Raw genomic sequence first — 14,589 nt, 5'->3', positions numbered from 1 at the left:
GTCACTCACCCCTACCATCTACGCTCCTGCTGTAACAAGCTAAACATCACCTTGTGCCTTGCAGATTGATCACTCACCAAGTAGATTAAGCTTGTTGTGCAACCACAAAAGACCTTGAGACCTTGATCCTTGGTATTGTTTTACAGTGACAGGAAACGCTTGTTGCTTTGTCTGAATGGACATTGAAGCTAACTGTATTGCTCAACCTTCACAGGAGTCCTGTACTGTTACTACTGTGTGCCTGACACGTTGTGTTTGTCTGACTCACCTTAACAAACTCTCATGCACCTGCATACCTGCATGTTGTTAACATTGCATTCTTGTACAAAAAAGGTTCCAAAGATGTATTTCAACGAGTTCAGCTCAGGCTTATTACAATGTTATGTGATATCTGTATGTAGAGTAGAAGTAACAGTATGCAAAAGTTATGATTACACCAAATTATGTCGTGCTGATTTGCTTTTGTCCAAAGCAACATACAAGATATATTCACACTTAAAAGAGCTATCGTGAAAAATCTGAAGTGCAGTCCTACTTTTGGAGGAAAAAATAAAAGAATGGTTATGAAGCCACATTTACGACACAAAACGTATATTCTTTGAGATCAAAATGGCAAATTGACTTTGACCTTGGTGCCTTTTCTCTGAATATTAACCCTCAACTCTGTAATTACTATTTTTCAACTACACAGCCCTAATAAGCCGTCGAACATTCTCTCAAACAAACAGCTGAGAATTGAGTTCATTACTGTAGTACAAGTGCTGAGGGTTTGGCATAAATGCAGAGAACCACTTCTAAAAATATTCATGAAATATAGACAGTGTACAGTGTCACAGGTTTCATCCCACTTGAGTTTGCTAGCCTGATTCAGTTCAATTCAATTCATTTTGTATTGCCCTCAGAGGGCTTTACAGTCTGTACACATACTACATCCTCTGACCTTTGACCCTCACATCAGAACAGGAAAAACTCCCCAAAAACCTTTAACGTGGAGAAAAGAGGGAGAGACCTGAGAGAGAGCAGCAGAGGAGGATCCTCTATCAGGATGGACAACGTAACAGAGTTACAACACATTCAATGCATACGACAGAAATGATTCATATCATGAGCGTAGTGAGCAGAACAGTGATGGAAAGCAGCAGCAGTGGATACAGTAGAATAGTAATGACAATAAAACCAGTCATGGTATCGTAATAGTAATAGAAATGTGACTACTAATAATAAAATGTTACGATCCGATTGTTAGTCAATCCATCTCTTAACACGTTCTTTTTGGAGCCACACCATCACGCTGAGATGTGAGATGTCTCATAATCATCACAACTTGTGAAACAAAACAAGCCTAAACAGCTAAAGGTGAGGAAGTTACTGTCGCCATGGTGACAACAATGTTTAAAAGAGTTCAACATTTTGGACATTTCTGTCTTGAAACAGAACGTCTTCTGATGAACCGGACCACCTTTTGGAGCGTTAAAGTCCCCCAACAACACGTGTTTTCTACAGCCCCCTTCACGTTTGATCTGTACTCGCCTGCATGTTGCAACATTGATGATATCGTAACACTATCTCTGAATCGTTGCATTCCTCGTCAGCTCTCCACTGAATGCAGCTTTGAACTCTCACTTTTAACCGTTTCTTTCCACATGTCAGTCTGCACTGAGGAGATGAAAAGTTGCTTTCCATGGTTTCATAATTGTTCCGTACCTTTATTAACGTTAGCCTTTGCCTCAGATTGGTCTTTACAGCTGCTAAGTATCTGAAAAATTGTCAAATATTACAAAATGTATAATTCAGTCACAACCTCTACGAACTGTCCTTTTATAAAATAATTAAAAAATGTTGCTCCGGCTCCATTAAACCAAACAAAAGCTACTCGTGGAACCAAAGAAACCATCTGAGCCACCGAAGCTGTTGTGTCCTCCATCCTAACCCGCTGTGTTCCGCTGCCTCCAGGCGGCCCAGGTGGTACTGATCTCTTTGTTTGAGCTCAACACCCCGGAGTTCACCATGCTGCTGGGAGCTCTCCCCAAAACCTTCCAGGACGGAGCCACCAAACTGCTGCACAACCACCTGAAGAACTCCAGCAACACCAGCAGCGGTGTGGTAAGTCAAACCAAGCGCTGGAGTATTTGATGGCATTCCACACAGAAGCCCCGCTCAGAGGATGTGGCTCAAGTACTGATGTACCAATGACCAAACTGTAGTAAACACCACATTCACATTTCATCATGGTTTCCTTGTCTTCCAGGGTTCTCCTAGCAACACCATTGGCCGGACACCGACACGCCACACCCCCAGCAGAACCAGCCCCCTCACCTCTCCGACAAACTGTTCCCACGGCGGACTGTCTCCAAGGTATCCCATCACCCATCTGTTATTCACTATTATCTACAACACACCTCCCGTCCGAATCATAGACTCTGTTTAAAGATGGACGCTGTTCCACTTCCTCCCACTGTACTAAAGTCAACCCACAACATCCTGAATTCTGGCACTGCTGTCTTGCGGTGTTGACGTCATTTGGAGTCTGCGCAGTGGTGATGGGGGGATGGAGGTCCCGCCCATACACCGCCCGGGTCAATCGCGAGCCCAGCCCGGCCACAGCTTGCTCGTCTGAGCCACGACCTCAGTTCTGCTGTACTGGACTCACGTTAGCGCTACCGGAGCCGTTTGGATAGAAAAATACATCATGTCGTCCATCTTTATTTTCAGTCGATGGTCCTAATGCATGGCTTTGCATGGCTAAACATGCGGATGCTGCTGCTGTCCTGATCTGTCATTTGTGGTTGAACTACCAGGTGGGTTGGTGGGAGCATGACACTGTGTGAGTTTCTCAGAGAGGTTAGAACCCCCCCCCCCCCCCCCCCCCACGGATCAAATACAACTTCTAAAACTCCTGTTATCTACTTGGCTGCTGATAAACTTTGAAGTGCCTTAGACAACCAGGCTCTTTGATGTTTACCTATATAGGGCTATGAATATAAAAAGACAAACAGGGAAGGGCTTGTTGTCTGCTTCTGTGCCAGAGACTGATAGTAACGGTTCCCTACAATACTTCTCTTATTCTCTCTGACTGAGCAGCTCACTCACCTGAGGCACTGCACAGTCTTTTAACCTGAAGTCAACTTCATGGTCTGGCCTAAACGTGTGGAAAATGGCCCCTCGCTCATGATTAAGAGACTTTTTTCATTTAAGTGAAGCTGACTTTGTGGGATTCTGCTACTTTCCAGTTCTCTCCTTTTAAATTAACACTTTCATTTAACCTCAAAGTTTTTTTGTCTCTTCTCTTCCTGCACACTTGTTTTTTCTCTTTCTCCTCCACCCTTCTCTTGTCTCGTCTTGTCGTCTCCACTCGTTCTTGATTTCCGTCTGCCTCGCCCCTCTCTCTCTCTCTCTCTCTGTCTCTCTCTCTCTGTCTCTCTCTCTCTCTCTCTCTCTCTGTCTCTCTCTCTGTCTCTCTCTCTCTCTCTCTCTCTCTCTCTCTCTGTCTCTCTCTCTCTGTCTCTCTCTCTGTCTCTGTCTCTCTCTCTCTCTCTCTCTCTCTCTCCCTCCCTCCCTCCTGTCTGTCCATCCTTCCCTCCCGGCTGCGCTGTGGCAACAGTCGGTTATGGGGTTGGGGTGTCGACGGACTCTCAAAGCATCCCCCTGCCCCTCCTCCTCCTCCTCCGCCCCACTCCACCCCTGCTGCCCCCTCCCTCAGGGTCCTCCGCAGAGCGTATTCACCCAGGTAACGAGGGCGATTATTCCCGCAAGGAACCCTGATCCTCTTTCTTATCTAAATGTCCTTTGTCAAAAACTTTGGTGTGCACAATAATAGACGGTAAAACAAAGGTTTATTAACACCTGACCTTTCCCTTTCTAAAGACTAATCAGCTTATAAGTCCAAAGCAGCGCTAAAGCTCTGTGGCAAAACAACTGCATGCTTGTGCACCTTCTTCAGATATGCATTTCATATACATCCCGTGTGTATTCCTTTCTGTGTTTGCGTGTCCGGCAGCATGATGGAGTACGACACCGAGAACATGAACTCGGAGGAGATCTACAGCTCGCTGCGCGGCGTCACCGAGGCCATCCAGAGCTTCAGCTACCGGAGCCAGGAGGACCTGAACGAGCCAATCAGACCGGAGGGCAAGAGGGACGACGCCGTGAGTCCGAGAGTTTTCACAACCGCGTTCCCCCAATATTCCTGCCTGAAAAATTACCTTTTTGTGCCTTTATCCAACATGCATAAAAGGCGTAAACTTGATTAAATGTCATTTAAATGTAATAATTAATATTAAATGCGTAAACTTGACTGCTGCTGTTCATACTCAGCGTTAAGAAGAAGAAAGTGTATTCCAAAGTTGACCTGAGGCTAACATGAGGCTTTTTCCATGTGAGCTGATCATATGGTGTGCATCTGTTAATTTCATTCACAAAAACTATGATTAAATATGTTCATAAAGCACTCTTTTTTTTTTGCCATGGCTAAGACGAGACGATGACGAGATGGCACCGACATCATTAAACACTAACTGTGACTTCATCAACGTCAAGACTAAAACGTAGCTACAAAAATAGAAAAAAACTTTCCAAAATCAGCTTTTCCTTTTCCTGTCTTCCACCTTCCAGTTCTGTTTCCTGCCCTATCAGGACAGCACACACTGAGTACAGTCAGGAGGACTCGCTAACGTTGAGTTAACAATGACAACAGTAGGTTCGTTGACTAAAACTAATCTTGAACTAAGATAAGACTAAATTGCTGCAGTTACTACTGTAAGACAAAACGAGTAGTTCCAAGTGAGGATAGCAGGAAGCAGGTCTGAGAGGCAGAGACGTTTCCCGGAGGCCGGCTGCTGCAGGACGGGTCTCTGTAGCGTCGAGCCCCTGTGATGTAATGGCAAATGAAATGATTTGAAAAGCTGCAGGTGCTCCCAGGGAAAGACAATGATCAGAACCCTGTTATTGCCCCACCTACCCTTCTGTCTCACAGGCAGGAAGAGAGGGCGTAGCGTCCTCTCCTGGCTCTGACGCCCGCCTCGGTCTAGACACGGTGGAAGGGGGCCGCACCGCCTTGGACAACAAGACCTCCCTGCTCAACACGCCATCGCCCCGCTCCTTCTCTGGGCCGCGGGGCCGGGAGTTCGCTCCTTATGGCTACGGAGAAACCATCTGCACGTACGACAAGACCGCCCTGAAGGAGGCCGTGTTTGACGACGACGTGGAGCAGTTCAGAGACTGTGAGTTCATGAGGTGTTCTTTGTTACACCAGGGGGAGGGGCTTATCACAGCAGGCAGACATACATCACAAGACACTGTACTGTACATATACTGTACTGTGTGTATATATATATACATACTGTACTGTACATATACTGTACTGTGTGTATATATATATATATATATATATACTGTACATATACTGTACGGTGTATATATATACATACTGTACTGTACATATACTGTACTGTGTGTATATATACATACTGTACTGTACATATACTGTACTGTGTGTATATATATATATACTGTACTGTGTGTATATATACATACTGTACAGTATATGTACAGTATGTACATATACTGTACAGTATGCACATATACAGTACAGTATGTATATATACTGTACAGTATATATACAGTACTGTACATATACATACTGTACTGTATATATACAGTACAGTATGTATATGTACAGTATGTATATATACAGTACTGTATGTATATGTACATACTGTACATATACATACAGTACAGTATGTATACATACTGTACTGTATGTATATGTACAGTACTGTATGTATATGTACATACTGTACATATACATACTGTACTGTATGTATATGTACAGTACAGTATGTATATATGCATGCTGTACTGTATATATACAGTACAGTATGTATATGTACAGTATGTACATATACATACAGTACTGTATATATACAGTACTATATGTATATGTACATACTGTACATATACATACTGTACTGTATGTATATGTACATACTGTACATATACATACTGTACTGTATACATACTGTACTGTATATATACAGTACAGTATGTATATGTACATACTGTACATATACATACTGTACATATACATACTGTACTGTATATATACAGTACAGTATGTATATGTACATACTGTACATATACATACTGTACTGTACATATACACAGGAGAGCTCACAAAGCGTGACTCGTGGCTCGTAGCAGCTGCACGACACAGAACGTCTTCACAAACCACACTCAATGCGTTATGACATCCTCCCATGCACCACTGAGGCGCTCAGATACCAGACTCATGAGTTTTGTTCTCATGAGCATCCCTTCGTTCACTGACTCACAGTTTGAGGGCCTCATTGTTTAATACCTTTAAGCCAGGGGTGTCAAACTCATTTTCACTCTGGGGCCACATCAGCATCACGGTCGCCCTCAAAGGGCCGGTTGTAAATGTAAGACGGTGTAAATGTAACTACGGTACTCCTAACATAGTTAGTTTAGTTTCCCGGGATATCTGTGACTTCCACAACACGTACTTCCAGTTGTGTGATTTCTCCTCCGCCATTGTTTCCTGTTGCTGGTGCAAAATGCATTCTGGGATATTTGGCTGTCCCAAGTACAGACAAGTCACCTCCGATGCATCCCGGGTAAAATGGGCAGAGCGAGCCACATCCGGGCATTAGGGCCGTGCTTGGCTCGATGTGAACTTTGAATTGGAACAGTACTTGGGCTGAGACTGATGACGTTTCAGTACAGAGAAGTACGCATGTTGAGAAACTTGTTGGAAATCCTCTTTATGGGCTGTTGCATCTCCTGTCCACCTGTTGTGATAGTTTTAATGTCGGCACACAGACAACATGCCATCTCATCACTTCGACTTTCTATCTCATAATTTCGACCATGGGGATATTTTTATTTTCACATCTAACTTTAAATTTTTGTAAAAAAAAAAAAAAAAAAAATTATTTTTTTTTTTTTTTGCTGGCGGATTCGCGGGCCACATAAAATGACGTGGCGGGCCGGGTCCGGCCCGCGGGCCGTATGTTTGACACCCCTGCTTTAAGCTTTTCTATTTTGATGAAACTGTCCTTGTTTTGCTGCTCTGATCAAAGAGGTGAACAGATTGTCACAGGGTCGAGGAGGAGTTTTGTGCGACTCGTGCATCTGTGAAAAGAATCATAAGAGCACAAGCCGGCAGCTGTGCCCCCCCCCATTGTGTCATGTGTCATGTCTGATAACGTAGAGGAGGCGAGGTTGCTGCTGTTCAGTGATGTAGAGACCTGACACAGGATATGACCTCACCCATAAGTGTGGCATGAATTATGTGTCGTCAGCTTTGACTTTCGCCCGGTTACTGAGGAGCTGTGGTCTGTGGGTTGTCACCACATCCCTTGCTCTGCACCTAACCTCCCCCCACCCCTCTGTCCCTCACCTCCCCACCTCCACCTTCAACCCCCCTCTTCTCCAGGCCGCCGTCAGGAAAGTGCCGAAAACAAGATGAAGCTCCCCAAGGTCTTTGCTCCCGGTAAACATGCCTCCCACCGCCTGACTGACCGACTGGATGACTGATGTACTGACTGCACCCGCACTCCATTCACCCTCTGTGTGTGTTTGCATGATCTAATCAGCTCTCTCCACTCACATCACCGCTTCTTCCGTGGTCTTCTAACTTCTTTCTACCTCTAAGCTGTGTTCACTGAGTGCAACCTGTCCTGCTGCCAGCGTGAGGCTGTTAGTAATGTCTGAGGCCTTCTGTGTGAGGAAGTGAATGTTTGGGTGGTTTCTTCTGCTTTAGAGTTCCAGAGTATGGCAATAACGAGTAACATCTTCTCAACAGTTGAATATCTAGTAACAATACACGATAACAGCTTCATCACACTAACATGTATGACGTGTCAGGACATGTTGTCCCGACACGGACAACCATGGTCAAACTAAAATGAAGAACATCACATGTTAGAATTAGGTTGCACAACCATCCTTTCACTGTCCGTGCAAACGTCAAAATCTATAAACGGCAGCCAAATTCATTTCTAAAATGTAACGATGACGTCCCATGATGCCGTGACTGAGGCCTTCATTGCACACTGTTCGCTCCGCCGTGCATTCAGAGGTGCATCCCTCACACACGATGCACGGCCTTGTTTTCAGTCTGAAAAGTGCAATGTTTTTTAAAATACATTTGTTTTTACAATCCATTTAGAAATGATGAGCGATTACTCTCCGAGTTTATTTATTTGCATTGGACAGCAGTCAAAGTTCCTCTCAGCATTGACTGAGTTCTTCTACTGGTCTGATAGGATTAAAGATGCATGAACGAATGACTGATGGATGACTCGAAGATTTCTTTTTGTTTTTGGTGCTCGTGCAAGATGTGAGTAGCTGTGTTTTCCATGTACAATTTGATACGTAACTCATCACTCTCATCCTGTCCTGGCTAGCAATCGGTCACGACCACTCTGACCTGGTAGCCGACCTGCTTAAGGAACTGTCCAATCACAACGAGCGCTCCGAGGAGCGTAAAGGCGCCCTGGTGGAGCTGCTGAAGATCACACGGGAGGACAGCCTGGCTGTGTGGGACGAACACTTCAAAACCATCCTCCTGCTGCTGCTGGAGACGCTGGGTGATAAAGAGGTACGCTGTTTCGTGGCTCTGTGTGTCTGTGTGTGTGCTGCTCTAGAGGTTTGCTGGTTATCAGACAGCTGAATCGTGTGAATGTTTGTGTGTGGAGGATATTGATTCCCTCTGAGCTTAACAGGTACAGGTGGGAATCACACTCTGAATGTATGCATGTTTCTCCTTTGAACCGATTGCCCATGTCTCTGTGTCCCAGCACACCATCCGAGCCCTGGCCCTGCGTCTGCTGAAAGAGATTCTGAGGAACCAGCCGGCCCGCTTCAAAAACTATGCTGAGCTAACCATCATGAAGACCCTGGAGGCTCACAAAGACTCTCACAAGGAGGTGCACGGCACACACAAATGGGGAAATACACCACATTGCAGTACTTTCAAACTGTTGCCGATTCACGCATCCAGCAGACACATTTATGTGGAGTCATGTTTGTGTCAACCTGATGGACTCTCCTCTTTAGATCTGTTTTGGTCTCCACCAACTCCTGAGATACTTTATCTATTGGTGATAACTCTCCACCACCACGTGTGAACCTTTTCTCAGTGAGCACACATCATGTGGTCCATCGTTAAAGGGATGCTTTGCATTCCTTCAGTCAGTGTGTTACCGACAGTAGATGGAGTTTGGAGTCTGGATGTTCTTTTTGTAATGAAGAAATACTCCCCAGGTCTTAAAGAGTTGATGCAATTGCAGCATCTATGCTAACCTCTTTGATCACTCGCTGCGCCGTGTCGTCACACACGCGCACACACACACACACACACACCTAAGCCACGCCCTTAGCTGCCAATAGCTCCTCACAGGAAGCTGATTGGTCCGTGCTCTGGCTTACTGAACACAAACTCATTACTTGAAGCCTAAAAGATGTATTTTCGTGTGATATGTGATCCTGTGACCTCTCGATAAATCCAGTTTATTGCTGCCTGTGATCATGAACTCAGGATAAGCCAGCAATGGTCCTACCAGGACGGTCAGCGGGTGCAGACCGTGGCTAAACAAAGACCAAATGCTGATAACAAATACAAACTGATGCACTTAAACTGATCACAGTTGATAAACTGATCATTGTTTTTTCCCACATTATGTCACTGGTCTTAACATGCACGCGTTCACGTGTTCTCTAGGTGGTGCGTGCGGCCGAGGAGGCGGCGTCCACCCTGGCCGGCTCCATCCACCCTGAGCAGTGCATCAAGGTGCTGTGTCCCATCGTGCAGACAGCCGACTACCCCATCAACCTGGCTGCCATCAAGATGCAAACCAAAGTCATTGAACGCATCGCCAAGGACTCCTTACTGCAGCTGCTGCCTGACATCATCCCAGGACTCCTACAGGTCTGGGCCTGAAACATGACACAGCAGGAGCTTTCACAGATTGTTCAATTTGCACACTTTTATGGTTCAGATGAGATTTCTTGTTTTTTCAGACTGGACACTCACAAACAAGCAAACAGACTTTTAAGGGAACTGAAATTAAATAATCATTATTTGCTGGACAACAGTGTTAAATGCTTGTCCTAATTCATATGGGTTGAATAACACGAGAGCTCTTTGTGGACAGGCCGAGCACAAACAGCTCCAAAAGGGCTTATTTGGACAATGTTCATATTTGGAGTTTTAGGAATTATTTGCCTTATTTGTCCCTGGAAATGTTTGCGTGTACTCTGCACTCTTCTGCGACTCCTCCCACGTTCCTGCTGAGCCCTCGTGTGTGCGTGTGCACGCGTGTGTGTGTGGTGCCTGATGCTGTCTGGTTTCTCTGCAGGGCTATGACAACACAGAGAGCAGCGTTCGCAAGGCCAGCGTGTTCTGTTTGGTGGCTATCTACTCTGTGATTGGTGAGGATCTCAAGCCCCACCTGGCACTGCTCACGGGCAGCAAGGTAACGACTGGAATTCTTTGCATGTCCACGATCTCACACACACACACACACACACACACACACACACACACACACACACACACACACACCAAAACCTCTTCAACAGACGCGGAGCCTTATCATCTTCCCATGTTGTTATTTCTCAGCAGCTTTCAACCGGTTCTCCAATGATAAAGCGCGCTGTTATATACTGTATATATATATATATATTTGCTCTACTGTCCTTGGGTTATGTAAGGGCTAAGCTGAGGGTCAGGTTCACCTGCATGGAGGGGTCCTCCGCTTTGACCTGTTGCACAGCTGGTTATCTGAAAGCAGCCGGGTACGTACAGTATCGACTGAGTAAGCACCGTCACACTCTCACCTTGTACTTTGCAGTGGAGTCTTTTAGGTCCAGGGAGGATGGAAAGGCAAATGTTCAAGACTCTCCAACTGAACATGGGCCAGGCCAAGTCCTCACAAATGCACCAAAGCAATGGTGCCAATATCACATGGAGCATTGGTTTTGATTGAATGATGAAGGACAAAGTCTGAGTTTTGTGTGTTTGAAAGCATGCAGTGTAATAAAAAGATGATGTCAGAAGGTTGTCTGATATCACAATATCTCTCACGCTCCTGTGTTTTCTGGCCTGTGGAAAGGTTTCACAACATTTCTGTTTGCAAAGACCACGATACAAGTACAAGTCCATCTCAGAACGCATCGGTCCGACCACAGAGAAGCTTCGATATTTCTGGTGAAACCCGCAGATATCTGGGACACGACTTCCTTCGGTCCAATTAGCAACTTGAGATACAAAACTGGAGTTTAGAGACGACGTCCGCGACCGAATTGTTTCACAAGTAGCCAGTTTACGAGCTCACTTCAAACCAATAGAAAGCTGATCATTGTCAGACGGCAACTGCTGGGTTTCCAGACTACATCCCAGCTCTCCTCACGGACCAGAAACCTGAACCCTTCAGATCCCAAAATCAATATCCTTCCTTCTGTTTGTAGATATTAACCGGCGGGAGGATGCACTTCCTGTGCCTAGTCTGCTGGAAATCACTGCAACCAGCATCACCCAAGATGTTTGGCAGATTCATCATATTTCTCTTTGAGCTCAGATTCTGTTAATATGAGTACGTACTTACTAAATTGTGTAGAAATAACATGCCCGTATTTAATGTACGTCATTAGTTCCCAAACAGTCGTGAGACACTTAGAAGCAGCGTGTCTACTGTCAAACCCTTATCACAAGAAGCATCTGTTTCCTCTTTTATCAGTTTAAATGTAGCCCGTCATGCTCAAGGGGAACAAAGATACGTTTTAGTAAACGTACATTGTGGTGAGGAGTTGCTCCGCGTGTCTACTGAGCGTTTGGTTTAGCGGCTGCTGGCTGCAGCGTTCTCCATCAATACTGGAACAGTTGCTGTCACCGTTTGTCACTGACACACAAAACGTTCTCCTTTAAGGCCTGAAAGGGAAGTCACATGGCATTCTCCCCAACATCAATGATGACTGGTGTCTGTTGTCTTTGCAGATGAAGTTACTGAACCTGTACATCAAGCGAGCCCAGACGACCAACAGCAATAGCAGCAGTTCCTCGGACGTCTCCTCCCACAGTTAATGGAGGGAGGTTTCATTTGGAGACCCTGTGGATGGACGACGCTGGAAGATCTCCGGGGCTTCTTCCAGACTGCTCCGTCTCCGAGCTCCCCTCCTCCTCCTCCTCCTCCTAGCACTGCTGTCAGCAACCTATTTATCATGTAGTTCCCCCCCCCTTAGCTCTAGGAACCTTTTGAATGTACCCGTGGTTTGGGTTTGGACTGGTGGAGAGGGAATCAACACATTTGGAGTTTTTGGATGTAGGAAAAGCACTTTCTCTTCCTCCGCGGTTCCCACAACCTCCACACCGCCGTCTGTGTGCGGAAGCCCGTTTCTCCTTGAGCCCTCACATCAGATAGATTGAGTTCAGACGTGATGCCGAGACATATTGGTGATCAGAGTGAAGAGCTTTCTGTCGGATCGACTACAGTTTGGGATGACATGTCATTTGGCTGGCCCAGTGATGGTGATGAGCCCGTATGTTGTGGGATCATTTCTGGTTTGGGGAGCATGAAAACCAAATATTGTAAGAAAAAAAGAAATATGTAAGGGAGCAATGTCACAGAAAGAAATCATTTTTAGTTCATATTTTAAGTTTATTGATCATGATCGTGGCCTGTCCATCGATTGTAGTTTTTTTTATGCTAATTTGTCATTAAAAGTGGCTCAACTATTGAACCCCCTTTAACAGAAACCGTGTGACACTCGACAAGTTGCCAAAACCTTTCAGCTACAGAATTGACAATCCTCCAAATTTAGTGCAGAACTTTATTTTGAGGTTCAGAAGATGAAAGTTTGTGTGAATGCTGATTCATTTGTCCTGAAAAACACAATCAGCAGACGTTTGTGTTGCCTGTGTTTTCTCACAGAACATTCTGCATTAAGTTGTCCAACGTGCTTTGACAAACGGTTGCCGGTCGGTTGCCGGTCTGTGGCAACTCCTGCTCAGTGGAGAGGCTGTTTGAAGAGGAAGTCCTTTGTAAATAGCGGCAGATGTTTTCCCAGCGTAGAGTCGGGAGAGAGACGAGCAATCGGAGACATTAGCAGGCCGTGTCCACTTCAACACATCATTCTAGTTGCCCGGGACCTCGGAGACGTTCGGCACTGTAACCCTCCGACAAACGTCAATGTCGATCTGCAGGAGCGGACCCCGGCCGTGTTCTTGACCTGCGACGATGCAAACACGGTGTTAAGGGTTTCCTGTGAGATCCACAAAGAAAAGGTCTTTGTACATACACGTTTTGACCACTGCTTCGCAGACTTTTAAATAATGTCAGTAAAAAAAATAAGAGAGAGAAGAGAACGGGTTGACGATCTCGCTTTTTTTGCACGACAGCAAAGCTAGCTTGCATGTAACCTGCAGCTCATGCCGACCTGCTGTTGTGAAGGGCCCAGGCTGCTAAAGTGCACTTGTGACATCATCAGAGTACTGATCTCTGATGTATTGGTTCAGTCGAGGAGGAAGTCCCATTGGCCACACTCGTATGACCACAATGTGTTTGGCTTATTTAAGTACCCACTAACTCTACATCCGTGAGTATTTTATTTCAGTGTTAAGTTTGAGGTGTGGATCTCTCTGTAAGCTGAAGCTGGAGAGATCCGAGTCCAGAGATCCCTGACTGGGAACCTTCACCCATCTGATCAGAGTTGTTGTTACTGGATATGATTTGGTTCATCATTGTACAGGAAGGGACCAGACTCGTTATGCCTTTAAATATGGAGATGATATTAAATACAAGTGTTCCTGATGTCACTCGGGACTGTTTTAGTTGAGTGGTGTTTTCATTCAGGGAATCCACTGAGAGTGGGCCAATTGTGGTTATTTAAGCAAATGAATGTACAGACTTATTACGTGTTATGATTTGCTTTTTAAGCATTGGTACTGAAAATGATGTTCGGCAACACACAGCCCTGTAACATGTCTGCACTCTACCTTACCGCTCCGTCTGCTGAATCCCCTCAACAGGTCCGCAGCATTAGTCAGCCTCGTAATAATAAAGTCCACCAATCGGCCCACTGGCACATGCTGTCACACTGCTGGTCCTCACAGACCACCTGGTTCTCCTTGCAAACACTATGCATGTTCTACAGCACCCTGTCCTTCTTTGTCTCAAGCGGTCCTGTAATATTCATACCTGTATTTATATATTTTATTTTGTCCTCATGATAAACTGTACAGAAGGGTTTTGTTGTTGCTATTGACTTCTACCTGTGATAGGTTTGCAACAATGTAAAGAAATTGTGTGCTCTAGAAATAAACAGACTAAGAACTGAACTGAATGTCTTTTGGTTATTGATCCCAGATTTGAAAGCTGCCAACAAGCAGTTTGATTCATAAGTCGGTCAAAGCTGGCGGGTCTGCAGGTCGTCTGTCCACGTAGGAGCACACACGCGTCCCAGCGCTGAGGTGTGCTTAGCTGCTCTGCATTTAAACATTAACCTGAGCAGACTGTCACATGACCCGCTCCTAATCTCTGGGACGTCCGAGGAGCTCAGACGAGACCGGAA

General features: G+C 45.4%; 1 protein-coding gene across 1 annotated transcript in view; it reads left to right on the top strand.

The window, feature by feature from the left end:
* Positions 1-14,356, top strand: part of clasp1a (cytoplasmic linker associated protein 1a) — a 64,654-nt gene extending 50,298 nt beyond the window's left edge. The window contains exons 30-40 of the mRNA XM_079276745.1: positions 1,954-2,103; positions 2,249-2,355; positions 3,602-3,727; positions 3,998-4,145; positions 4,973-5,219; positions 7,454-7,510; positions 8,427-8,620; positions 8,820-8,948; positions 9,743-9,949; positions 10,380-10,496; positions 12,017-14,356. Of these exons, the coding sequence (XP_079132871.1) occupies positions 1,954-2,103; positions 2,249-2,355; positions 3,602-3,727; positions 3,998-4,145; positions 4,973-5,219; positions 7,454-7,510; positions 8,427-8,620; positions 8,820-8,948; positions 9,743-9,949; positions 10,380-10,496; positions 12,017-12,103 (1,569 nt within the window). The 3' untranslated portion in view covers positions 12,104-14,356. The remainder of the gene's footprint in view (positions 1-1,953; positions 2,104-2,248; positions 2,356-3,601; positions 3,728-3,997; positions 4,146-4,972; positions 5,220-7,453; positions 7,511-8,426; positions 8,621-8,819; positions 8,949-9,742; positions 9,950-10,379; positions 10,497-12,016) is intronic.
* Positions 14,357-14,589: the final 233 nt, after the last annotated feature.

The sequence above is a fragment of the Melanostigma gelatinosum genome (assembly GCF_949748355.1).
Source record: "Melanostigma gelatinosum genome assembly, chromosome: 10".
In the NCBI taxonomy this organism is placed as follows: domain Eukaryota; kingdom Metazoa; phylum Chordata; class Actinopteri; order Perciformes; family Zoarcidae; genus Melanostigma; species Melanostigma gelatinosum.
This window is presented reverse-complemented; position numbering and strand designations above follow the sequence as displayed.